At 42.6% G+C, this 26749-nt stretch overlaps 1 protein-coding gene across 5 annotated transcripts; it reads right to left on the bottom strand.

Moving 5' to 3' along the window:
* Positions 1-336: 336 nt before the first annotated feature.
* otogl (otogelin-like) lies at positions 337-26700 on the bottom strand. Of its 5 annotated transcripts, none has more exons than XM_032523423.1 (58): positions 26128-26699; positions 25646-25688; positions 25292-25337; positions 24955-25033; positions 24747-24839; positions 23314-23468; positions 22201-22322; positions 21799-22004; positions 21083-21207; positions 20366-20472; positions 20045-20151; positions 19813-19938; positions 19615-19723; positions 19492-19538; positions 19270-19412; positions 19033-19159; positions 18653-18830; positions 18456-18580; positions 17909-18118; positions 17505-17673; positions 17285-17359; positions 17024-17067; positions 16560-16725; positions 15872-15979; positions 15534-15672; positions 14610-14744; positions 14313-14459; positions 14048-14167; positions 13725-13841; positions 12014-12170; positions 11804-11830; positions 11492-11671; positions 11129-11407; positions 10908-11025; positions 10740-10819; positions 9707-10596; positions 8873-9050; positions 8632-8774; positions 8522-8545; positions 8331-8423; positions 8049-8238; positions 7457-7674; positions 6945-7086; positions 6670-6855; positions 5953-6165; positions 5578-5682; positions 5338-5445; positions 5090-5191; positions 4895-4999; positions 4696-4736; positions 4524-4587; positions 4137-4315; positions 3849-3953; positions 3654-3773; positions 3344-3389; positions 2444-2515; positions 1166-1245; positions 337-1036 (listed from the first exon to the last, which is right to left on the bottom strand). In XM_032523423.1, the coding sequence occupies exons 1-58, from the start codon at positions 26198-26200 to the stop codon at positions 836-838; spliced, it is 7887 nt and encodes a 2628-aa protein (XP_032379314.1). In that variant the 5' UTR covers positions 26201-26699; the 3' UTR covers positions 337-835. The 5 variants fall into 5 exon arrangements, with proteins under 5 accessions (XP_032379314.1, XP_032379315.1, XP_032379316.1 ...); XM_032523424.1 differs by having other exon boundaries at positions 19033-19156; XM_032523425.1 differs by lacking the exon at positions 2444-2515.
* Positions 26701-26749: the final 49 nt, after the last annotated feature.

Here is a 26749-nt window from a genome sequence, read left to right as displayed (position 1 = left end):
AAAATAAGCATGTGCTCCACATTTTTCATAACAGCCCAGTGGTGAGAATGGTTGTGGTGTTTCAGGGTGTGGTGAAAGTGCTGGCTCATGTGGAATGACAGGAATGTGAAAGGGAGAAATGATTGACGGACAGAAAGCTGAGTCCGCTAAGGGGGTTCTGTTTTGACGAGGTGACTCCCACACAACAATAAGCTCTCAGAGGTCAAACACACACACACATGTCAGCACTACAGATGCTGAGTGTGTGCGTTTAATAAGGGTTTGAGAAGAAACTGGAAGGGAGTGTGAAAAAGTCACATTGCAGGTTATAAGGTCTCGCAATAAGTCGGACAAAGACACTGTTAAATCTTTTACTCCCCTACTTTATTTCAAAATATGGAAACTACAAAGAGCCCAAAAGGTCACATTTTAGAAACTCAAAAACATTTTTCGAAGGAAACAAAGCTTTGCATTACATTTTTATTTGTACAAAGGCTAAATTTATCTCCTAAGACAAACCAAAATATCCCAACAGTGGATATAAAATATGCAACATTTGTATCAACATAATCAATTGTTAATATACAGTAGGACAAGAGGCTAATGGCATTGTACCATCACTTGAATGCACTAGAAAGCTGACTGGGTTGGCACAGCAGATCTTGAAGAAAATAAAAACTAATGTGAAGACAAAACGACTTGAAAACAATCTCCAATTTCATCAGTTTTTTCGGTTACAACTACAACTAGGACAAATAAAATGAAACATGGCTGGTTTTCATGCTCTGCCTGGACCCTGAATTGTACCTTATATGATTACATGTGACAAATCAAATGAACTGATCGATAGATAGATTTAGTTCCATTGGCAGGAACAGTCCAGAGGCTCTTGAAAGTTGTACTCCACGACTGTGGCGTTGCGAGAGCAGTAGAGTGTGACGGAGCGGGTTTGTAGTCCACTCTCGCGGCAGCACTTACAGAATCGGGCGTGACTGTTGATGTTAAAGTTGAATATGGTGGCAGACGGGCATTTCCCATCACAAGAATAGACTGTTACCTGTAAGAGGGAGACAAGATGATGACAGAAGAAGGCAGAAGGCAAGGCATAATTTAAGTTATTTTCATAATCCTACTAATAATTATGTTTTAGCCTCGTTATGTAGTCAGCATGTATCTCTTCTCTCACCGGTGCGTTGCTCCTGCAGTCATCTTTTCTAATGGTAGTCCGAATGGCCACACGTTTGCATGTCTTACCATCCTCTTTACCTGCACACACACGTTCACACAGACATCAGATGCATACTCAAAGTAACACCAGAAGTAACTCCAGAGACACAGTACTACCTGAGAAATAACTAACACAGCTTACCATTTAACAGTAGAAAACACGTTAGTTGAAACATACAAAAAAATGTGCGCACCCACCCACACACACACACACACAAACACAGACACACACACACACACACACACACACAGGTAAACATATGCTCACGGAAACACACAGACACACTCTTTGATCATTTTACCGCAGAGATCTGTCACTCATACAACCCTCAAAGGCCTATTGAGCTGGGCTCTTTGTTGCCCAGCAGTAGGAGATTGCTTTGATTGACAGTTAGGGGGGGGTTCCTCAAAGCAGAGATCAGGCTCTCCTATTGGCTACTGACCTAAATTTAACCTTACTTTTAAGCCAATCAAAGCTGGTCAAAAGGATTCTGTCTAGGGCTGGAATGTGTAAAAAGAGTAGATGAACTCCAGCTTGTTCTTAATGGATGACTGTAACACTGGAGCTTGTTTCACAACTGGCGTTAACCCTTTGTTATAACAAAGCCTTTTCTATTATATTTAACATTGCATATTTTCTGATGAATGGTTTTGCACTAGAGATTTATGCAAGGTTAGATTTTGTTAATGTTGTAAGAAAAGTTATGTTTGCTATAGTCTTTTCTTCATTTTAGTGTTACACCATTTGCATGAAGTCTGTGTGCAACTATTTCTGCCTCTCATGAAATAATCATGAGAGGCAAAGAACTTGTGAAAAGCAAAGAATGCCCCCGAGGGCAGAACACATGTGGAGGAGATGCCGGGCCTGACCACAGATAATTAGACAGTAGGTCCTTTGTAATACACTCTCTGATTATCATAAAAAGACACTGCTGTGAACAGATAGATCATTTTTCTGTACATACTGGGTGCTGTGAAATTGACTCTGCTTGTGCAAGTGAAAACAAACTTTAAGACAACCCCAGTGATTTTTTTCCATTCTTTGATAAATAATTATCCCAGCAGTTGTATGTTAATACAGTGAGAGAAAAAAAAGAAAAGACAAGACACACAAACAAACATAAAAATAGACTCACACCGCACACATTCACACAAGGCTTAAAAGTGCAAGTGAATGAGTCACTGAGTGTCAGGATGCCAGAATCATTGTAAGTGGGATAGTGCAAGATGGTGGTACCTGTGTCACAGTTAGTACTACCAGTGGGGGTTATGGGATTAACGGTAAATGGTAAAACACCCACTCCAGAACCTGGGAGCATCGTCAGGATCGCAGCCATCGGGTTCAAAGAACGTTGTGAGAACACACACAAGGTTACGTTCGGTTCAGAATACACAATTAAGCGTCACAACAAAAACACACAGAGGATGGAATCAGTGCAGCTGGCATGCACATGGATTTCACTTGTTTTTTGGGCGCTCCAGGCACACAGCCAAGGAACTCATTTGATGTACTACAAAAAGCAGCTCAGCAGGGCAAACTCTAACCCCAGAACCATCTCACGTCCTCATTGGTAAAACGCTCACTGTGGAGCACCCTGATTGGCCAACCGGCAGGGCCACTGCAAAAGCAGGCAAGCGGGCGAGGCTGCAATGCCGAATCCACAGAGAGAGAAAAGGTCACCACTGCATGTTTATTTAAGCTTTAATCCACACAACTTAGAAATGTCTTATTACATAATATCATTTTGTAAAGTAGACATCAAGGACAGTCAACAGGTCTTAAAAGCACAAGTTCAGGAAGTTGTATTTTGACTTAGTAATTATATTAAATGTCATAATTCATCATTCTATTTACATTATTATTATTATTATTATTATTTTCTTAAGTTTTCCCACCAAATTTCTCTTCTGTTTGAGCTGTGCTGGCTCTTGAATATGTCAACAGAAGATTTGAGGACAAACTGGTAAAGCCAGGTATTGTGGGAAACAACAGGATTTATCTCCACCCTCTACAAAAGGCCACACCCCCAACCACTCAGCCAATAAGCCCATCCACTGCCAGGCAACAAGGCGCTCACCCCTCTGATTGACAGCATTGAAGCATTACCAGAAGCATTGAATAAATTTGGAGACTCACATGTCCTGCAGCAACCGTCCACATAGCTCTGAACCACCCCGCCATTCTGCAAGAGAGTACGAGACACAAAACCAGAGTTAATGGGAAACACACTTCAAAGGACACCAAAGAGTCCAAAATAAACATTTTAATAAAAGGTTGCACCAATAAGGTAGCTTCCGGTCATAACTGGCAGATAGTTGAGAGCTGATATATGAGTACTTGTCAATTGCTCCAACCATCAAAGTAAAAAAAGGCTGTATGATTGTAATGTATGTTACATAAAGTGTGAGCAGGAATTCAGATAAATAGTACATTTAGAAGTCCGGACCTGAATACACTCTGTGTCATTGAAAGGCGGGCAAACCACTCCAGAGGCAAGTATCACCGCTCCCACTGCTGTTTCCATGCAGTCGTAACGTGTACAGTTCTCCACCCAGGAGCTCCCTGCCTGCACACACACAATTAGAATCAGTACTGCTCAAAAAGCAGCGCACTGAACACATGCGGATGGGTTTGTCCTTACAGCGAAGAGCTCTGTTGTCCCGTTTTCATTGGTAAATGTACAGGAGACATTTTTACAGGAGCCGCAGCACACCTGAGGGTCTATGGAGGTTACATACACCTGGTGCTAAAAAGATGAGACAAACACACAGGTGAAGGATGAGTACAAGATGCAGAAGGTAAGAGAAGTGAATGAGGCCTGGTGTTAAAGCTATGTAAGAGTTAGAGTTGAAATCAGAAAAATGCTTCTCACAATGATTATGTCATCTATCAAAATGTGCGAAATGTTGTAAATGTGTTGGATACATACTGGCCCACATTTTTGGGAGCAGTTGACAGAAGTAATTTCCATTGCGTAGAAGCCAGAGTCTGGATCTCTTTGATGCAGGCAGTGGACAGTGTAACACAGCTCTCCTTCCAAGTACTGAACCAGAGACTGGCCAGGGCTGAGCACTGTTACTCCTTGGAAAAGACAAACCTCTGCCTTCTCTACACACACACACACACACACACACACACACACACAATGAATAAATCATACCATACTGTAAGTGACAAATACAAAACCTTTTTTTATGCTAAATATGACAAGGCAGCCTGGAAGTCAAAGCAGTGGATGAAACAATGTTTACAGCACGTCAATTGCCACCCTAGTGTCAGGTGTGTGTCTGTGAGCTCTCATGCATGTTACACATACGGCATGTATGCTGAAGACAGCCACAGTTGGTGCTGCCGTCTGGAACCTCGACCAGCACTTCCCCCTGAGAGAAAAACAGAGTGCTGACTTAACTGAATTTTCTTACTTTTCCTTCCTTCCCACAAAGACCTTATTAGACAAGGACTTGTGATGCAGCTTTTTGCTGACTTACCACCTGGCAGATGGGAAGAGAGCTGTCCTCACATTGGCATTCTGGGAGTGACAGGGAGAGAGTTAAAGTGAGAGGTGTTAGAAGTTTACGCAAGTACGAGACAGGCATAACAATGTCCAAAACGAATCCAGTCATAAACTCAACACACACCAGCAAAAAATAGGATGTATACATTATGCGAGTGTTTTTGAGTGTGTACCACAGTGGTGCTGCGGGCAGCAATGTCCGGGGACAGCAGTTTGAACCAAAGAGAGACCAGGTGTACAGGTCACAGATGATTCAGGGCACAGGTTGGCATCACACACTGCAACGCATTGGAGCAAGTAGAAACATTACCTTGAAAAAACAGACACTAAAACACACATTTACAGTACACACACTCTCACACACTTACCACAATGGTACTGGGGGCAGCAACTGTTAGTGGTGTTTAGATCCACGGCCAGAATTTCTCCATGTGAACAAGTTGGAATGGGTTCAAGACATGACTCACACACTGCTCAGACAGAAAGCATAAACAACACATTCAGTTTTGTTGCTGTAATTGATGGAGGTGCCAAAGATGGAGACAAAGCAGATGGCCAACCTCATACTAAAGACTTCTGTTTTTAGTTTATACTGTAACTCACAAAGAAAACTTACAACACAGGTAAGAGTAGCAGCAGGATTTCCCCCCCCTGACCTCCACTAGGAACTGATCTTCCCTGCAGTTCGGGGCAGGCACAGGAGGGCATGCCATGGGGTCGCACTCTGAGGAAGGCAAGTCACAGGAAAGTGTTTAGTGAACATAAAGGTTCAGGCCAAATATTACATTAAACAAATATTTTACAACATGTCTAAAAAATTTGGAAAGAGTAGAGAAATTAAATAGTTTGTTTTCACCACATCTGTACTCTGGGCAGCAGGACAGAGCGCTGTAACCAATCACTAGCCGGTTCCCATTATCACAAGGTGGAGCTTCACTGTCACAGATGGTCATGTTGCACTCTGACAAGTAGTGAAGGAGCAAAGAAGACAAGGAGGAAATATCACTTAAATGGTCATATGTTCATTAAAACAATTTTTGGTCTCTGAAATTAAATTATTTGGGGATACTGGTTAGCTACGGAACTGGTGAACCATTATCCTCAAGGGTGAGACTTAAAAGCAGAAAGATGGGAAAAGATTAAACCACCATCTCTCGGATGCAGTCTCAAGAAGTTTGTATTTGGATCAGATTATTTGCTTAGCAAAGAAGAACCTGATCTTTAAACTCACCACATATCTTCTTAGGGCAGCAGGCTCCTTCTTCCAACACATCCAGTACATACTCTCCTTCCCTCTCACACAGCGGTGTAGGGACAGAGTTGCAGTCTGGCTCCACAGCCACCACAGAGCCATTCTCCATACACTTGTACAGACAGCAGCCGCGAGCAGAGCCATTCCACACCTCGCCCGGGGACCGAGGATTACCCTCATTATCTGTACACACTGGATACATCAGAACCAAGTAAATGCCCTGTATGTGAGTCTAGGAGTGGTATAAAGCAGTCCAAAACTGCAATAGGGGACTGTTACACTCAATATAGGAAGACTACATTTGGTCAATCAGCTTTTTAATTTACAGCAGTAGAACAGTGGAACGTCACATCAGAGATTGTGCTAGTCTCAGCAGTTTTAAAATGTCTTTAAAGACTTTGCTGAAGGCTAAACAACTATGTGATCATTGATCTTTCTATAATATGGAATATATATATATTTTGCATACTGGTTTATACGTTATGTAATGCTTGTTATAAGTTGTTTGTTTGTTCTGTTTGATAGTATTGTCTGTATTGTCTATACTGTCCTTTTATCTCCCTTGCCCAGGGACCACAGATGTAAATTAGCTGAATAGCTAACTCTGGCACAGGCCTTGAACTGTACATGGTCAAACTGAGACTCTCTGACAGTGCAGTATTCATCACAAAGGCATGTAATTACTCTGTCACTCACCACAACGATCCTCAGTCACACAGTAAGGGGAGTCAGCGCGGTGCAGGATGGTTCCACTGCGGCACACACACTCCTCTCTGATGAAGGAGCAGGTGGTTTCTTCGTAGTACTCTGTGTTCAGACAGGTGCGGCTGGCGCAGGTGCTCACACATGGCTGATACTCCTTACCAGGGGGACACCGCAATGCTACCGGGTGACAGGCACTTAGAAATGCATGTGCAAATGAAAAACATTAATGAGTACAAACACGTTTTTTTTTGCCTGGGTCTCCTTACGGCAGAAATTGTGTCTTCTCCAGCTGATGCAGACTTGATGTGTGTAGCAGACCGCCACGTATGCCGCCAGAAAGTCACACTGGTGATCCTTGTAGTGCAGGTCCCCCGCCCACATGATGTCGCAGAACTGCTCCGGAGGGACCTACAAATCAGACCAGCCAAGATTATTTCTGGGGGGCTTTTCCCTTTATTGTGTAGAGACAGTGGATAGACATGAAAGGGGGAAAGAGATGGGGGATGACACGCAGCGAAGGGGAACAGGTTGGTCTCAATCCCACGCCGTTGCATGACAGCCAAAAACGCTCCCACTGGGTGAGTTAATGGCCGCCCCATGTTTGGCATTTTTGCTTGCTAAATTGCTTAAATGATAAATCACATGTCAGAATTGTTGTAGATTAACTTTCATTACATTGACTTGTGAAATAATCAACTTATCTTTTCTGTACTGAAGTCATGGCAAAGTAGCTATAGACATTTACACCTGTAAAATGCTGTGTAAATCCAGTAGCTACCTTGCTGTGGCATGGCATGAAGGCTCTCTGGCGGAGCATGGAGAGACAGGTGGAGCAATCCTCGATGGTGCAGTTGTCTCCGACTCTGCGTGTGTGTTCGGTTTCATCAGTGGTGTGGACTCTCCAGGCCTGCAGGAAGAGCACCATATCTCCCACCTCTCTGACCACAGTACCATTGGGCAGCTTCAGGTCGTCTTCTGGGTTGCCATCACAACAACCTGACATAATGGACAGACAGATGTTTGGTTTGTTTGTGACATGTGAGTGTAAGGTTAAGGTTAAGTGTGAGTGTGTGTGTGAGTGTGTGTGAGAATGTGTGTTATACTGCTGCATTTTCATTGAGCAATATATATGTGGAGTAAGATTATGTATGTGAAACTGCCTAATTAAACCAAATGGCTCTCAACATCTCAAATTGTCATATCCCATAATCACTCAAGTCAAAGTGATACTGCTGTTTAGACTTTAAGCCTTTGGGTGTTGATAGCTGGTCCTTACATACGTCAGTACTTAGGCCACTGTTGATGTAGACAACGCTGGTGTGTGTTTGTGTGTGTGTGTGTTGTGTGTGTGTGTGTATGTGTGGACTCACCACACAAGCCTCGAGTGGGCACAGATGCATTATAAGGAGTGATGTACTGCAGTACCATAATGCCAGTGCTGTGATACCACTGTATGCTGACCCCACCAGGTGTCTGGATCAGGTACATGCTGCCTGTGTCTTCCACATAAAGAGAATGCCGGGAGAATGGAAGTCTAGCAGGTCTGTAGTTTACTGTCACCTAGAGACAGATGGACACACAGCCACAGAGGAACCACATTATTTGCGTGGAAAAAGTTCAACTCCTGGCAGTAAAATAGGCAAAAGACTCACCTTGCGATCCAGTCGGTTGATAATGATTCTGTAGGAAGAGGTAGTAATGTTCAGCTTTCTAAAACACAGACCAGATGTTCCACCTGTAGGACTCTGTAGGGGAATGAAATTAGAGAAATACAAGATAATATGTATTGAATGATTAAAATCATTTGATTTAGATGCAAACACAATTTAGAGACTGTACTCACAGTTCGTCTGATGGAGTTTACACTCTGCAAAGTAAAAAACAAAAATATTTTACAGTAAAATATATAGTTTTCAGATGTCTTGTGAGTTTATTTTTTATTCTGGATGTTACCTGGCTGGTTGGACATTTCTCCACGGCGCCAATAATAGTCTCTCTGGGCAGATTAACCAGGATGTAGGAGCCGTTATCATACAGGGCAACATTGTTGCCATCGAATGTAATAACACGCAGGTCTGACATCACAGTGCATCGACCTGGCAAAAGCAAATTGTATCATTAAAATCAAACACACTACAACCTGCTTAAACTGAATCACTGGGAAATTCAGATTTTTCAAACAACCAAATCTTACAGGGGCACTGCCACTGTGGACAGCAGGGGTCTGTGTTGATGAGGATGGGCAGGCCCAACAGACTGCACTGGGGCTTGGTGGTGTTGTAGCGACAGTGTAGAGAGGAGTTGTGAAGCAGCAGCTCTCCATTAAAACAGATCAGCTCAGCACACTCATCAATGCGGTAGGAGTACGGAGGCTGAGGAGACAAAGACACATTTTGTTTTACAAAGTGTGTTTATATGTCACAAGAGTCCTTCATAGCCATCAGCAGACTTTTGTTGCATCACTAAACTCAAACATTTGCATTCCTATACATCTGTTCTGTCCCCAGTCTCCATATCCGTAGGATACTTGTACAGATACAGATAGATTATGGATTCATACTATGCATATTGAGAATGTAAAAATGTTTAGTGTTTCTACTACTATTTCTGTAAGTAGCACATAAAGCATGTTATGTACTACATATCTCAGAATAGAATAGGTCCTATTTCCCTATTTTAATGAAAATCTAATGAATGCTGACCAAATTTCATTTAGCTGCTCAGGGCTATGCTGGCTCACAGTCACGGCTTACTGGGACAGATGTATAGAACCAAGGCATTGTTAATGTTATTAGTAACACCTGCACATTTCAAGCAAGTCAAAATGCCTGCTGTGAAAAAGGCCTATAATAGAGAAATAATCACTTTAATAGTGAATTCATTCATGTAAGTAATCACTTACATAGCACACCTAGCATAACTGTACAGATTTATCAAGTTCAATACACACAAAATTATCATTTACAGGCTTGTGAAAAATGTCTTTGCGAGTGTGTATTGAACTTGAACTGTTTCACTGTTAACTTACTGTGCAGGGAGAAGTGGGCAAGAGGAATGGATGCGTGGTTGATGCTTCCTCTGTTATCAGAGAGGTGTCAGGGCTTGGGATTATTTCCGTAGTACTTGGCTCAGTAGTGGGCTCGAAGGTTGTATGAAATGGTGCTGTGGTTGTCGCAGCAACTGGTGAAGTGTATGTTGGCGTGGTGGTCTCTATGGCGATGGTTGTATCCGCAGGTGTAGGCTGAGGAGTGGTTGTGGTTTCGGTAGGGGTTTCAGGTACAGAGGTGGTAGAGGTGGGGGCAGTTGTGACGGCTGTGGTGGGTGATGGCTGAGTGGAGACGGAGGTTAGAGGAGGTGGGGTGGAAGTTGCTGGTAATGTCGGCGATGGTGCTGACGGTGTGGTAATGGTGGGGGAGGTAGGAGTGGAGGGTGAGGAGGTGGAAGAAAGAGTAGTAGGGGATGGAGGAGTAGAAGTCGGGGTGACTGTAGTGGCCTCAGTGGATTCAATGGAGGGTGTTGTTGTGCTGGTGGTTGTAGTGACCCCTGTGGTTACCGTAGTTTGAGTGGGGGTCATCTCAGTTGTGCTGAGAGTAGTTGTCTCTGGCGGGGTTGATGGAGTGAGTGTAGCAGAAACAATAGTGGTGGGAGGAGCAGCAGGAGATGTAGATGAAGTAGGGGTGACACGCTCAGTGGCTGATGTTGTACTGGGAGTAGTGGGAGTGGTAGTGGGGGTTGTGGGCCTTACAGTTGTGGAGGAGGTAGTTGTTGCCCTTGTGGTGGTGGTGGTGATGGTTGTGGTTCTTGGCCTTGTAGTAGTAGTTGTAATGGTTGTAGTTGGAGTTATTGTTGGTGCTGTCGTAGTTCTGTTGGACTGCGTCACATATGCAAAGGGTGTCGGAGTTGGGGGAAGAGACACACCTAGTAGAGATGATTAATACTACATATTTTGTATTGATTATAAAAAAATACATTAAAATAAATATTTACAATAAATATATGTACTGCATATAAAAACTTTTCTATGGCATTTTTAAGACAAAACACTCATCCAGTGTACTCACAGTCCTCTTTGTAGACACATCTTCGAGTAACTTCATCAAGTACCATGTTCTTGGGACAACGTGGGAAGCAGCCTTCCACACTGCAATACACAGAAACTATTTCAGCACCTGAGCTCAGCATTGATTAGGTTAGTTGTATAAGTGCTTTTAATGAACCACGCCTCTTACGGAGGCAGGAAGTGGCACCGGGTGGCATCTGGGTCACTGCACGCATGGACACAAGGACTTGCACAGGCCTGGTAGCGCCACTCACACATCATACGATAAGGTATCACAAAACTGCTCTCTGCCAGAGGAGAGGAAAAAAACACCTGATTTGTTAGTTTTTGTGTGGTGTGTGTGTAAACACATGTGTGTATGTGTGTTGGGTACATGTATGTGTTTCTGACCCTCCAGTTTGAAGCTGCTGCTGGCTTTGAAGCCCTCTGAGGTGTCATATCTCTGAGCTCGTGCAGCAGTGCGTGTCAGTGTAAGAAAGATTCCAGGTTGGCCGACAAGCTCGAATGAGGCGTGCCCTGTCAGAAACAGTCCCTGGTGCTGGATAAAGGTTGCCCTGCGATTAAACTCCGGCCCTCGACTCCAGCGCTCCAAATGAAGGCGGCTGCGTCCCGACACGACAAGGAAATAATTTGGTCTCTCTGCAGACTCCAGTGACACCACAGGGACACCTGTGAAAGTTTGCAAACAGGGGGTTAATTTACACAACAAAACAAAGAGTAGTAATGTTTCATTGTGTGAATGTGGATGCTCACGTGATGTTCTGTCCTTCTGCAAGCCTGCTGTAACCATGAAGTTGAAGAGTAAGCCTGGGGCGGGCAACTGCCCTGGTCTCTCTCTCACCAGAGGAAACACTGAGCTGCTGGTGCGATTCACTCCAAACATGGTGTCATTATAAACAGCGCTAACCAAGGAAAATGGGCCATCGCCTAGCTCTGTGGGGAAGCAAGAGAAAGAGAGGAAATTAGAGTGGTGGCAAGCTAGCAGGGAATCAGAGTGTAAGGTTTGAAAACGAGACACTTCACAAAATAGCTTTTTGAAAACGACTTACGCTCGCTCATACATACCTTGATTATAGTATTCACAATCATAGGCTGAAAGAGACCAAAACAGTTCAGAAGTTAGAAAGCATTTCAATAGCTCTGTATGACTGAGTTCAAAAAGATTGGTGTTGGCAAAGAAGTACTGGTAAAAGTGGGTCAAAGAGGTAAGCAGGGCTCACCTCTCTGACCAACATAGAGTAGGTCTAAGCATGATGAGCATGTATGTGTACTCACGACAGACAGAGGGTGATCTCCAGTGTATTGTGACCCCCTGTTGACAGCATTTGTGTGCATATGCAGCGATGGATGTACAGAGACACTCACAGTCTCCCCCACGGTTACAATTGCAAGTGTCTGTCAGGCAGTTCCTATAAAACCAGGCCACATCCACCTGAAGGGTGTGGACAACATGGTCATACAAATACACAAACAGGCAGGCAGGCAGGCAGGCAGGCAGGCGCACGCACACACACACACACACACACACACACACACCCGATCTCACTGGGGGAAACTGTTTAGGAGGTGAGTATTTGTTAATAATTCAGACAGGGAAGGAGTGATGAGATATCAGGACAAAGAAATGTGGGTCAACCTTGGGAGCAGAGGGGATCAGATGAGCTCTATGACACACAGACAAAATGTGTCAGCAATGAGCTGGTGTGTCCAAAGGCAAAATTAACCGGGCCATTGTGTTTTTGACACTGGCTAGTGTAATGCACAAAAACAGCACAATTCATCCCATCAAAACTTTAATCTGTATTATTATCTTTTTAGATGTGAGAAGAAGCTCAGATTGTGATTAGGTTGGGTGCTGCATCCTGAGTTGCAATTAGACAAAGACGTTAAGGAAGAGGTAGTCTGGAGTAATTCAGACATGTTCTTCTTTTCAAAAATGGTTATGAACAATCCAAAGACTCATGTTAATACAATCTGTGAAATGTGGGCCGCATCATACTGCTTTTGATCCTAATTAATCCTATTTTATCCTCAATAAAAAATGTATTTTAAACTAATACAATAATAACAGTTACTGTAAGTTACTTTTACAACAGCATGTCATCAACTGCCAATAAGAACCAAGTTCCTGTATAGCAGGATGTCTGAATTGTGTTCTGCAGTAAAGTACAGTTTGTTTAATTTCTTAATTTTTTTTCTTTCACACCATGAATCTGATGTTTTAGTAAACACATTTGCGTCCAAAGATGTCTTATCCTGCAGATTAACCGACTAACCAGACAAACTTTTTTCTCAAGAAGGCAAGCTTTAGAAGTGGCTTTCCTTGGGTGGGTACATTTCTCTCCAATTAGAATATGAAGAAAACTCCAGCAAAGTCACCTAAACTGGGATGGTTGTTTCTGAGCGGATAAAAATGGATTGCAAAGCCACAGGATACCACAGGATTCAATTACTCTATGTTACTTTTTTTAACAAGGTGCTAAAAAACAATGTTTTCATGTGCAATGTGTCTGTATGAACAATTAACAACAATATTCAAATTATAAAAAGACAAATTAAATGCATAACACGTGGGAACAAAGGCATTGTTAAAGAAATATGCAAGGATTAGTTACTAACATAGCCATTGTGCTTATCTTTACTGAGAGTGTTAGTGACATGCACATTGTTAAAAAAAGTCAAGTAAGTAGGTTTTCATGAGGTGGCCCCTTTACATGTGTATATACATAGCCCCATCTGCTGGCCACATACAGAAATGCAATATTGTAGTTAAACACAAAGGTGTGTGTCTGTGTGAGTAGCCTTGGATTTGGTGTGGGATTTGGTATTTTTCTCTCAGGAACAGTGTATTCACTGGGATCAGTTAGTGGTTGTTCCCATAACCCCTCACAAACCCCGAGTCCCCTGCTGCAAGCAAGATAACCTTTCTACAGCTCACTCTGTACGGACGTTTGTGAGTATGTGTGTACATCAGTTCACCACTCACCACGTTGTGACAGGGTGCAAAGACATCGCTGTAGAGGAGAGCACACTCCCTCTTGGCGTATGGCTGTCTGCCTAAATCGCCTTCACATGGTCGCTCAACTATGTAGTCACTTTGACACTGAAACACACAAAACACACACATTGAATGTGATCCGAGTGTCTGATTACTCTTAAATATCACACTGGACTCAAGGGAGACAAGCGCACATAAATTACAGAAACAATACAGAGCTAGAAAGGAGTGAAAGAGTGAGTGAGTGGGAGATACACAAAGACAGAAAAGGAACGAGGGTCAGGGGAGAATCGAGCTGGGCTGACTCATACCTGTCCCAGGGCCCAGCTGTCACCAAAGGTCTGTGCATTATTGACTTCCATGTGGCTGGAGGTGGTCATATCATTCACTGTCACACTGTCAAAATTTCCACATAACCCACTGAGAAGGCCCTAAATAAGAAAAAATGACACTGAGCCTGTTTTCTGATTAATTTCATGACGCACGCACGCACGCACCCTCACCCACCGCACACACACCCACACACTTACACACACCCACACACATCCAAGGACACTAAAAGCTCTTGGTCTAGACCTTCCACTGAGGTCCAGCTCTAATGTGTACAGTCGTCTTGCGGTCCCAGAGGATGGTCAGGTCCTGATTAGAGAAGTAGACCACAGTGTAGTAGCCGGCTTTCCAAAGCTCAAACTCTGATCCTCGACCTACAACAGTGGACGGGCTCTGAGGCAAGACAAAAAAAGTAGACTGATATTTACAGAAATCTGTGGATTTTTATTAATATATTTCACTTATATATTTTTGAGAGGACAAGGGACACAGGTATGTAGCTAGATGGGTAAAGAGAGAGTGGATTGTGTGTGTAGTCCATACAGGGTTGCCAGAGTTGTCTGTGAAGTAGATCTTGGTAAGTCCCACGTGAATGACCAGTACTTTCATGCACACAATGCCGCTCTCATAGCAGTCCTTGTTTTGGGCAACAATGGACACCTCGGTTTCTCCTGCACTCTGGTGAGAGGGGAAGACAAAATATTACTCCTGCGAGGGAAGGAAGCCTTGTCAGCCTCTCATCTCTGTCCATCCACACAACACAATGTTTTTGTTTGTTTGTTCACAATTTCCATTTTACTATAGCCACAGCAGCCGGAAATGCAATATCTGAATACCACATGATAGATCGTAAAGTGTGTCATTCTGGATTCGTGAGAGGTGACAAGAAGAGGAAGCAATTCCAAGCTATTAAGACTGAGCTCTGACCAGCATCCCCATCCTTTTCAGGTCTGCATGGTGGCCGGCAGCCTGTTAGGTCTGAATTGGAATGTCTGTTCTGCTAATTCTAATTCTATATCCCTGGGAGCGTAGGAGTCCTGGGGTTTAAAATGAACACTGGTCTCTTTGTGTCGCTACAGCTTTGCACAACGTCTGCTAGCATTACCATGGTGCAAACCCACCAGCACGCACACAAGCACGCACACAAGCACGCACACAAGCAAGCAAGCACGCACCTTAATGTGCTGCTCTAATTAAAAAAACACTCTCTTTTCCAAGGTTAGAAACAAGCTTGGCTCTTCTTTACCAGATCCGAATCCACCTTGGCCAGGAAACGTGGCAATTGCTCCTCTTTTGCACTTAAACACACCCCATCTTTCACACACTTCTCTTCACACGCACTTTGACACTACCTTATTAGCATTTGTGGTAGAAATATGTGATTTTTGATTACACACTCCATACATTTGCACATGTAACACTGTACTTACAGAGATCCACATACACACACACACAGAATATACTCACTTTAAGCAGGTAGACCTGACAGTCAGAGTGGTAGTCATACTCAAGGCCATCGAAGGTGTGGTAGTGTCTGTCGCTGTAGACAGTACACACAGCTGGACATGGTGAGTGGCTGCAGTTGAAATAGCCCCGGTGACAGACACTGAGAAGACGGACAGGTGGATGCACATGAGAAAAGTTAAGAGAAACTAACAATTATATGTTCTGAGATACAGTTTGGTAGAAATGTGTTCCAATCCTACGTGGAAACTTGCACATACTAAATGCAGTAAAATGTTAATTTGGAAATGATATTGTTGTATTACTGCTCAGTAAATGAAGAGTACAGTAAAGGTGAATACCATTTGTAGCATGATGTTTCCACAGTTTCTCCAGGCAGGTATTCAAGGCCCAGCCAGGCACATGGACAGTTCTCTGGAAAGTAACACTCACTATGGTGCAGCACCAGCCTTTATAGATAAAACAGACTCAAGTAGGAGGTACAGAACTTGCAAACACCTGATATAAAACCCATATTGCATTGTGTTACAATGCACAAAGTGACCTGAAGTGTAGATGTTGGATACTGTTAAGACATTGTAGGTGGGGAAAGAAAATAAGATAAACCTCCACTGTATATTGTCAAGCACACACAACTTTAAACGCTCTGCCAGTCTTCCTTGAATAAATACACCTTCACAAGACTAAACATGGTTTTGCCCATTGATTAAGGATGACTACTTACTGGCTTCTAGGCAGCCACTGGTTTTAGCTGCTTTCATTACAGTATGAAAATCCACTTGCAGAAAATTGATTTTGCTAATCATTGCAATTAACATGTTTCTTCCTTAAGCTGATGCTTTGTTTTTGTGCCAAAGTCACATAATCATCGCATGGTAACTGCAAGCACATTTGGATTAAATTAACAGAAAGACATGACTTCCTGGGAGGTAGGAAATCACTCAGTCCAAGTGGACTGGAATCATGACTTTATGATCTTTGAAAAACAAATACATAACAATATTAGAAAGCAGTAGGTTATTATTTTACCCAGGAGGGCAGACACAGCCAGGGATGCATGGTGTGCTGGGAGGGCAGGTAAGGTTCAACATCAGGTTACGGCAGGTCGGTGCACAGGCTAAGCCTCCTCTCTGCTCGGTGCAGCTGTGGTACACTTTCCCCTCTGGACACTCCCCGACCTCTACACTATCTGGCTCTACAATGTAGGCGCATGCATGCGCGCGCACACACACACACACACACACACACACACCACACACGTGCACACACACACACACACACACACACACATGTGCACGCACACACACACACACACACAAGAAAATCAATGCCTTGGTCGCCTTAAACATCAAACGTAACAGCAAGTCATGGGAAACAAGCTACAACCGCAGACATAAGGCTCTTGATTTCAGCAAGGGGGACACAGCTTGAAACGGCACTTTGTTGTTGGAAAGAAGGAGAGCTAAAGGGAGGGGGGAATGCGGCGAGGTTACCTTTTTCCTCTGGCACACACTCCATCTTCCCATTTCTGCACAGGCTGATGGAAGAGACAGGAAGGGAGAGAAAACGAGGTGAGTGTTTGGGAAAGAGAGTAATGTTATCAAACACAAGGTTAGTGCTCTAAGTCTCACTTAAGCTTTTATTGCTTTGTCAAACGTATCAGAAGTGTGAGGATGTTACACTGTGTGCAGTCAGGAGAGCAGCCAAAGTGAGTTTTCACTTTTCAGTGAAGGTCAAAGACCGCTGTGACTCACCAGGGGCCAGAGGCGCTGAAGCTCACTTCTCCTGGCTGTGACACACCACCCATGGAGTAACAGTGACACTGAGACCTGAGGAGAAACTCATGACATGACATTCTAATTACATTAACTAGTGACCATGCTTTTTTTGCTGGTGTCAGCCTGTATGTGTGTTTCTGCCAAATAGCAATTGATGACTTAGTTAGGGTGATATATGTAGGTGGCGAAGTCTTACAGTTGCACACAGCGCTGGCGCACATTGTCATGGTAACTGCCGTCTGGACAGCCACACCCCTCGGCACAGTCGTCGGGGTTACACGTCTCCGTGCTAGACAGAGCACGACAGGAACGCCCGCAAGACGACACACAAGAGTGGTACAGCATGCCTCCAAGACACACCACTCCTGTGTAGAGTAAATACACAAACACAAAGTAATATACATTTGATATACTGTTTCCCTAAGTCAATGTAATCCCTCAAACTCTTTGAATATGTTTTTACTCTTCTGAAACAAACACATATACTCAATCTACACATATAGCACAGTTATAATCTGAGACCATTTTGGGTCGTACATGTAAAAGTATTTTAAACACAACACAGCATGGTTAAAATCAACAAAGAAGCCAAGTCCTCACCACATTCAGAGACGTGTGATCTGAAATTAACGTTGACTCCGTGTTTGGAGCAGAGATAAGCATAGTGAGCCAGTGCTGTGCACAAACAGCTGCTCCCGCAACGACAGGCCTGGTAGCGGCACTGCTGCTGGTAGATGTTTGGACTGATGTAGCCATGACACGGGGCAAACACACTCCCCAAAAGCACCTCACACTGGGAGGCATAGAACACTAGAATATATACAGACACACAAACACACAACCCGGTTTAACACATTGGAAAATTTAGTCTGAACAAACTAAGATACCCTGCAACTAAAAGCTGTACAACTCCTAGTATCATAATCATATTTAGGATGGGAGGATGTTCAGTGCAGTCTGTAGAGCTGCTGGCATTTAAGCCCATCAAGTAAATTCCCCTATTGTGAGGCATTCTCTGGCTTAATTTGATTTCAGGCCACCTTTCACTCTTTCCATTTTCCTAATATTATAGCAAGATAGAAAATAGTAAGTACACCCAAAATAATAATTAAAAAAACAACAGAAAAATAGATGAAGCCATTATTACCATTGTGCTGGTTCATCTCACATGGGTCTATGATGGGCAGGTTGACTGGAGCGACACAAGCAGATGAAACCTTCCAAGCGTTGGCATGAAGCTGAGGAGTGCCCTCTATCATACCTGCTGGGGACCTACACACACAAACATAGTCAGGTAAAGGGACATTTTCAACATTGATCTATAAGTGGGAAGTGCATGCTCACAGAAAGTCATCCCGTAGATTTCCATTGAAGGTTCCACAAAGACCCAGCGTCTGTCCGCGCCACTGGCTATCTAGCTGCAGATAGACCCGCCCCCCTTGGCCATCATAATGCAGCCTCAGACCAATCCCTGCCTTCAGCTGTGTAAACACAGAGGTCAGCTTCCGCACTTCTACTGCATCTATATACCCAGAAACAAACAACAAAACCCATGATCAAAGATGACATTTCTATAAAAAAAAACCTTGGTAGGTTTAATAATTATTTTTTTTAATTACAGTACATAGAGGAATTATGTTATTGTGATCTGACTGCTTTTGATAATGCAGTTGGTAGCATACATTAAACCTGTGGTGTATCAAAGAGCTTTTTTTAATTACTACCATCAACATAGGGAAGGACAGGCGCCGGGTTTACACCAATTATCACGTCCCCTTCTCTGGTCAAAGTAATTTGATGAGTCACATCTTCATCCAACACCACTGTCACCGACTGAATACACACCTGCTGCAGTAGGAACACAGACCATACAGAAGGACAGGTTATATTTATGTAGAAAGGAAACTGCATGATTGGTTAATGTGTGCTCATGTGTGTATGCAAGTAATCATGCACGCTACCTCTGCACAGGTAGTATATTGCAGTGTGACGGTGAATCGGCTGTTGCGGCTCTTTGCCAGCACGTACTGACACGCCCCCGGCTGGAGAAACATCCTACCGTCAAATGTCGTCACAAACACGTCACCTATCACCGAACACTCCACTAGAAGGGGGAAGAGGAACAGTAATTAATCTGAATTCACAGCTTCTCCTTTAGTAACTTTCCAAAAACACAAACTTACCTGTGCAGTTGTTCTCAGTGCAGTTCCACACTCCTCCCATGCACACACTAACAAATAATATACAGATAGGTTAACAGCAAAGCAACAGTATATGCTCACTCATGAATACATGTTCACACTTACCAAACACTACATCCTTGTTGAAGCACATGTCCTTGTAAATATGATGCACCATGGTAAACACATGGACACTGAGAAACAGCAATACATGTTCCATTTTGTAGGATAAGACCTGTGGGAAAGAGGATTGCAAAGTTTAGAGCTAGTTTGGAGGTCAATCAACTAAACATAACTTATGAAATGATGAAGATAATGAAATACCATCAGGGCAGTAGCAGCCGTCCAGACAATGCAAGTTGGTTCCCAGACACTCTTTCTCAAATGTACAAGTGGGTGGACAACAACTGATACAGTCTCTATAGACAAAACTCTCCTCACAGCCATCGTCTACATACAAACACACACACTTGAGTTTTAGGCAAAGGCAGATTACAGAACATTGAATAAATGTTGACCTAATATAAATGTAGGTTGAGCTGCATTGGTAACTTACTACAAGAAGGGAAGCTGTCTCTCCACTCTCTTACTGGATATCCAACATGTGAACAGGCTCGAGTGTACTCAACCAAGGCTCGACAAAACGTTTCCTCGTCATCGGATCTGGAGAAAAATAATTAAATGAATAAATGTATTAAATGTGTTTGGGAAACTGCATTTATTTATTTATTTGAAGATTCTCCACAACTGCAGCCAATATGGGAGCTAGTGGTGGTTTATGTGAAGGTTTATTCTGTATCTTGGCTTTCACTAATAACAACACAGTGTAGAAAAAGTTGAATGTAACAATAATCAATAGCAAGTTATTTTTACTTACACACAGAGGTCAGACACACAGCTGGCCACAAAGGGATTTGGGTCAATGTTTTCATGACAGGACAGAAACGGGAAGAAGAGAAGTGCGCTGCATTTCTCTATGGCATCCTGCACACAGTCACAATGAATATCGTATGGTATAAATACAATCCACATAATATAGAATAAAGAGAGGAACAGCAAAAAAAAAACACTGCTGTAGTCATTTAACACACAAGGATCATTCACTAAAAACTTTATGAGTTTTTTTTCCATTAATATGCGTTCCCCCAGCCTGCCTACGGTACCCCAGTGGCTAGAAATTGCGATAGGTGTTAACCAAGCCCTGGGTATCCTGCTCTGCCTTTGAGAAAATGAAAGCTCAGATGGGCCGATCTGTTACCCCTCTTTTCTCTGCTTTGCCCGCCCGGAGAATTAGGCCCACCCATGAGAGACAGACATCATGGATTTCAAACAAGCAAAGAGGCAGTTGGTCAAAGCCACCCTCCCTCCCCCCTTCAGATACTTCAGACTTCACATATGGTATTAGGGGACCACTAAGGTCTATATAAAAGCATCCAAAGAGCACCATGTCATAGAACCTTTAATATTTAAATTCTGAAAAAGCTAACTTCACTAGTTTTATTTTCTGCCAAGCAGAAAAAGATAGTTATGTGGTGTTCTATGTGACATACAATTGAGATTACACCAATAGTTATACTAAGAGTGTGGTTCTTACATCCATGTCTGATTCAGAATGGCAGGGCCCATTGAAGTCGAGGTCTACTGATGGACAGGCTCTCTCATGAGGCAGGTCCACTGCCCAGCTGTTAGCAAACAATACAGGCTCATCTGTCCGAATACCTAAAACACACAACCAACACGCATACATTGTGTATGTACACCCCGCACACAAGCCACAAGAAACATATAGAAAATGAATAGTTAAGCATATACACAGGGAAAAGATAATGTACAGTTGATGTACCATTCAAACAGGTAGATTACAAATTTGCTTCTTTATTGCCAATGTCAATGCCAACATAAAATGAAATGATGAAATATAATTAAACTGGGCATTTAGAGGAGATCGGATTAAAACTGTGTGTTTATAAATGTACTATGTCCATTTTAGCTTTATAGTCGGAGCCTTGTCACTTGTTTATGCTCTTTCTCTGAGCTCATCCTTACTCTACTGGACAGCCCTCTGCTCAAACAAGTAGGGAACAGCAGTTCATATTACTGTTAATCTGAGGAAGGATTCTTGCTCCTTGCAGCCATTCAAACCCAAACTATCAGTTCTCCCCTATCCTTCCACTGTAGTCTCTTCAGGTCCCACTGCTACTATAAATGGCCAGAATCAGTGTTGAGTGTATAATAATAATAATTGAGGTGAGTGGGTGCTGAGAGAAGGGGTAGAAGAAAGGGGGGGGGGGGGGCTCAGACCGGTCTTACCACGGGAGGTGGTGAGGTCATCGCCAGCAAGGTGGTTGAAATTTCCACAAAGGCCACAGGGGGCACCCTGGTGCTCCTCGCTCATCTTCAGGTAGACGCCCGAGCCTCCATCCCAGGCCAAAGAGAAGCCAAACACACTCTTCACCAGCAGGTAATCAGCCAGTCGTTCAATAAACAGACCGCCTACTGTCTGAGGCAGACTTAACCTGATATTTTAGAGACAGACACAGATTGTAACAGAGAAAAGTTCCCTTTCCCTTTCTGTTCTTAGAGTTTTGTAGCAAGATGCTTTATTGAAACCTCTTAAAATCTATTTTTCTATATTCTATTCATCTTTTTCTTTCTACTGCAGAAACAAACACACATGCATGCATGCAGGCACGCACACATGCAGGCACACACCTTCGGCCTCCCTGGTGGACCTGATATCCAGAGATGTGGATCTCCTCCTCATTTGGGAAGAACAAACTGAGAGCTCTTGGGCATGAATACACACTCCCATCACACAATCTGCTGTTGTGGACCTGAGAAGGCAGGAAAAACAATGGAAGAGAACATAAGAAACTTTAGGGTCACAGTAGCATGGAAAGCACGGAAATGTATTACTGTAACAAGGATTAGCCACGACCTGTAACATGAGCAGCTAGCATTCTAAAGACCACAGTCACCTGTCGGGTAATGATGCTGCCACCAACTGCCACATACTAAATTTACAGAGACTATGATTGATCATCTAACAATGTATGACAAAGGATGTGAGGGATGGACAGAGTTTAATTTTGAAGTAACGTTATTAGCAATTAAAAACAACGTTACAAATGTTCGAATGTTGAATGCTGCTAGGATTATTTGTCTGCTTAATGGATAAAGATGATGAAATCCTATGTTTGTTAAAGTTAAAACAAATGGCAGAAAAAGACCAAAACCAGTAGAGAAACAAGTAGAGAAAATGGTGCATTTGGAGGGGACTCAAAAAAAATAACCAACAGGGTCCATTTTATGGTAGTGAAAATGAAAAAAATGTCACCCAGTACAACAGTTTGGCTTCCTGATGTCTTTTAGAAAAACAATGGCGGTGTATTGCAGAGTGGACTTAGCTATATCATGGTTTGACTAAATAATGCTCGTTAGTAGGACAGATTTATTGTTTTGACCTTTTCGTGGAATTTGTAGGCAACACACATATTGAATACAACCTTCACTGTAAATGAGGTCTGTTACATATGGGTTTTAAATGCAACATGAAATAACTAAGAGAACTCATAAAGGCCTAAGTCTTCCGTACCCAAATTTAAATTGCAAAAATGATATAATAGATCAAGAGAAACATACTGTATGCCAGTTAAAGACAAATTGGTTAGTTTAAGTAGTAAAACACCACAGTATTATAGCTTCTTAACATGACTTGTGTATTTTTTTATTTTAGTTTCAAGAAATGAAAAAGCCAGACTACCCTGTATACATACTGGTTGAATTCTGTTTAAATATTTAAGTGGGTAATTTCAATGCTCTTACCCACACTGTGTACTGTGGTGCAGCTGAGTGGCAGTCCTGGGCCAGAATATAAGAGCAGGTTCCAGGGAAGTAGAAGTAGATTCCATCAAATGTTTCGTAGTGGTTCTGACCCCACGACCTGCAGATGCCGTCCCTATCCTTGCCCTGGTTAGGTACTGCAGGAGAAACGGCCAATTCACTCAGACAACATTCCCATAATGATGAAGTAGATCGGTTTCATGTGGTTACACAAATTAATTTCAGCAGAAATTGATACTTTGTTAAACTAAAAGGGTAAGTCATACATCTCTTTTATCATATTTATATATTTCACTTTATTTCATTAAACTCAGTCAGTGGAAAATGAATACCTGAATTTTTTAAAAAAGCCCTTTGTTAGAGGAAATCCCCAGCTAGTGATGCCAAGATGCTGCCTAAGACCCTCCCCAAAATCTGAGGGGGTGGGGGCTGGTGGCAGTGAGTCACATCCTCTAATCTTATCAAAGAGTGGCTTGTCATGCTGATGGGAATTGGAAATTTCACATTTTGAAAATGATTCTTTACATATGTTAATTACAAGACACCCATATTTCAATCAATAACATTTCCTAATCTTATTTAATATTTTTTAGAATGAGCTCTGTTATCATGATCTTCAAAATTGACATCATTGCTGGGAGGCTTGATCATATTTCTTAGATGAGGCTTTAGGGATTTTTTTGAGAAACCTTGTTTTATGTGGCCCACTTTGATGCTACGATTTTTTTTACTTGATTGTGCTAAATATGTGTATTATTTATCCTCTTGTAAATAGTTTATTTGAGGATTTAATTTCAAGCCTTAGTTCAGTTACAGGTCCCTTCAAAAATTATTTTGACCTCAGATCTCCTGATATTATTTTATGAGGAGTCTGTTCAGAGTATAGAAACTGGAAACTCTATCACTCAACTCTTACCCTATTACCTTAGCGCAAGTGATTTTATATTTGCTGCTGTAGGGAGTAAAATCTGTGTGTGTGTGTGGTGTGTGTGTGTGTGTGTGTGTGTGTGTGTGTGTGTGTGTGTGTGTGTGTAGGTGGATTGATTAGAGGCTGATGGACTTGTATCAACAAAGAGAGAGAGAGAGAGAGAGAGAGAGAGAGAGAGAGGATTTGGGGAAATATGATAATTAATACTGGAGTATGTGCATTTAATTAACATTTGATGAATGATTGGTGAGTCTTATGCGCACACAGGAACAACCTCATACACATTCCTGTATAACTGAGAATGTAACTGTATACTGTATGCTGTTAATAAAAAAGTTGTAAGCCTGCTAACCAGCTAGTCTGCTGCATACCAGAAATGATGCTTGTCAATCAACAATGGGTTGCAATGTGGATGATTTTCTGAAAATACTGATTTGACACCAAAGGAATAAATGTAGGTGCATTGCTGTTTGCGTGTCCTACTCACTGATCTGGCAGCGGTCTCCCAGTGCCTGGAACTGAGCACAGTCACACACACCGCCCTCCTGACACCAGCCACCATTGAGGCAGCCGCAATATTCTGGGAAAAAAAACCCAGAACAAACTCAAGTTCACTTACCCCAGTTTATCTGGATAACGATAGTTTTAAGCTTCTGTGAATGTACTTAGGGTCACCTCAAAAGTAACGTATTTACCTGAAGAGGCATCTCTGGCTGTGTAGTTGTGTAAAATGCTGCGTGACAGAGTACCCTCCGACAGCAGCGGTCTGTATGTCTTGGAAAACAATGAGCAATAAACACTTAGAGTAGTACCTTAAATAATTCTCATGGTTTAACAGTATCAGTGACACAATGCTGTACCGTTGGTGACCTGCTGCTGTAAGTTAAAAGTTGCGTCAGGTTGAGTGGGAGAAAGTGAATGTGTTAGTGAGTGTGTCTCATTTTTTACAAAGACAGCTTTGTGCCGGTTAGGGTGTTGTGCGCATGTGGGTGCCCTGACCTCCTCTGGTTCTCTTAGGTGTAGTGTACCAACCTCCTCCCCAAGGAGATCCCGTTTCCTCCGAAGTGCATTAGCCCTTCTGCACACACACAAACATGCACATTAGTGGGAAGGAACAGTCGGAGGGAGACTTAAGTGCACTTTACACCACTTGAATTCGGACCCCAAACTACTCTTTTCTGAAACCTCACATGCACAAGTGCACATTGTCACAAACTCTAGTGACAGAAACAGAAAGTGCAAATGCATTCATCCTCGTCAGCCTATACAGCTGTGTTAGAACAATCTTTAAAAATCATAGTGCTAATTTTCTTTTCTTTACCAAATATTATTTATATTTGGGGCACACAATTAATGAGAGAAAATCATTTATTTCTTTTGACGTACCTCTGTAGTCTTCCTTCTGCCACTGAAAGTCGGCTCTGAGCTCCTAAACACAAAGTTATAAAATTAACATTACATTTTTAAAATAGGTATCAGTTATTTGTCTAGTATAAATAAATAAAATAGCTAAATGTAGATCCAGAAGTGTCCAATCAGAAACATTTTACCAATTCACATCTGTGTCATTTGTAATGATTTAGCATGCAGATAGATGCCATGTTGAGACACAATATGAAGGGGCAGTGCGGAGAGTAATCTTTATAAAAGCAACTAACCTATGACGGATAATAGAGATAACAGGTTACTTGATTACTATTCTAAAAGAACTTGTAATATAAGGGTAGTGTGACTTAATAATGTAAAGAATTTTTTATAGTAGACCTATGTCCATCTGTGTTGTTCAATGTAGTGCACATTCATATGTGTAGCAAACTTTTTTGAAAGACTAATATAACATTTTGGAGAAGTAAAACTGTCAGACTTACCCTCATGTAACAGCAAGTGGGAGATTGAAAACGACATAAGAAGAAATCGTTTTACTGTCCACTTTAAGTTCATCTCAGAGTCCGAAAGGAAGTCCCACCGAAACGTTAACGGTGCATCTCAATGGTCCCGGGAGGAAAGGGTTTAGGATGGTAGCACCGGGACGATGCTCGGATGTACCTGTTAAAACCTACCTGGTGGCGACAGCCCCCTCTGAGAAGATGACGAGTAGCCTACACCTGTGTGGGCAGGTAAACCTGCAGTGCTCTATCACTCCAACATTCTCCTCATTCAGCGGAACGGCTTGGTTCTTCGGCTCTGTGGTCTGTGAGCCCGCAGTTCTGTCGCTCCATCACGGAGGATTTCACCTCTAAAGTTACGGTTACATGTTTGGCTGACCACATGATCTAGGTGTGACACTTTTGACGTAGACACAAGTGGTGGTAAACGGTGGTGCCATTGGGCAGAACAAAGGTCAGGGAAGGGAATTACCTTTTAGTCGCATGTTGTGAAAAATTTGGCAGAAACCTATCAACGGTTTCAAAGGTTCTTGGGACACCATCCCGAAATACCGTTAACAGTATGTTATGTTATGTTACTCTAAGTTATGAATGTTATAACATC

The sequence above is a fragment of the Etheostoma spectabile genome, chromosome 8 (assembly GCF_008692095.1).
Source record: "Etheostoma spectabile isolate EspeVRDwgs_2016 chromosome 8, UIUC_Espe_1.0, whole genome shotgun sequence".
Taxonomy (NCBI): domain Eukaryota; kingdom Metazoa; phylum Chordata; class Actinopteri; order Perciformes; family Percidae; genus Etheostoma; species Etheostoma spectabile.
Note: the sequence above shows the minus strand (reverse complement) of the source record. Positions and strands in the feature narration are given on the sequence as shown.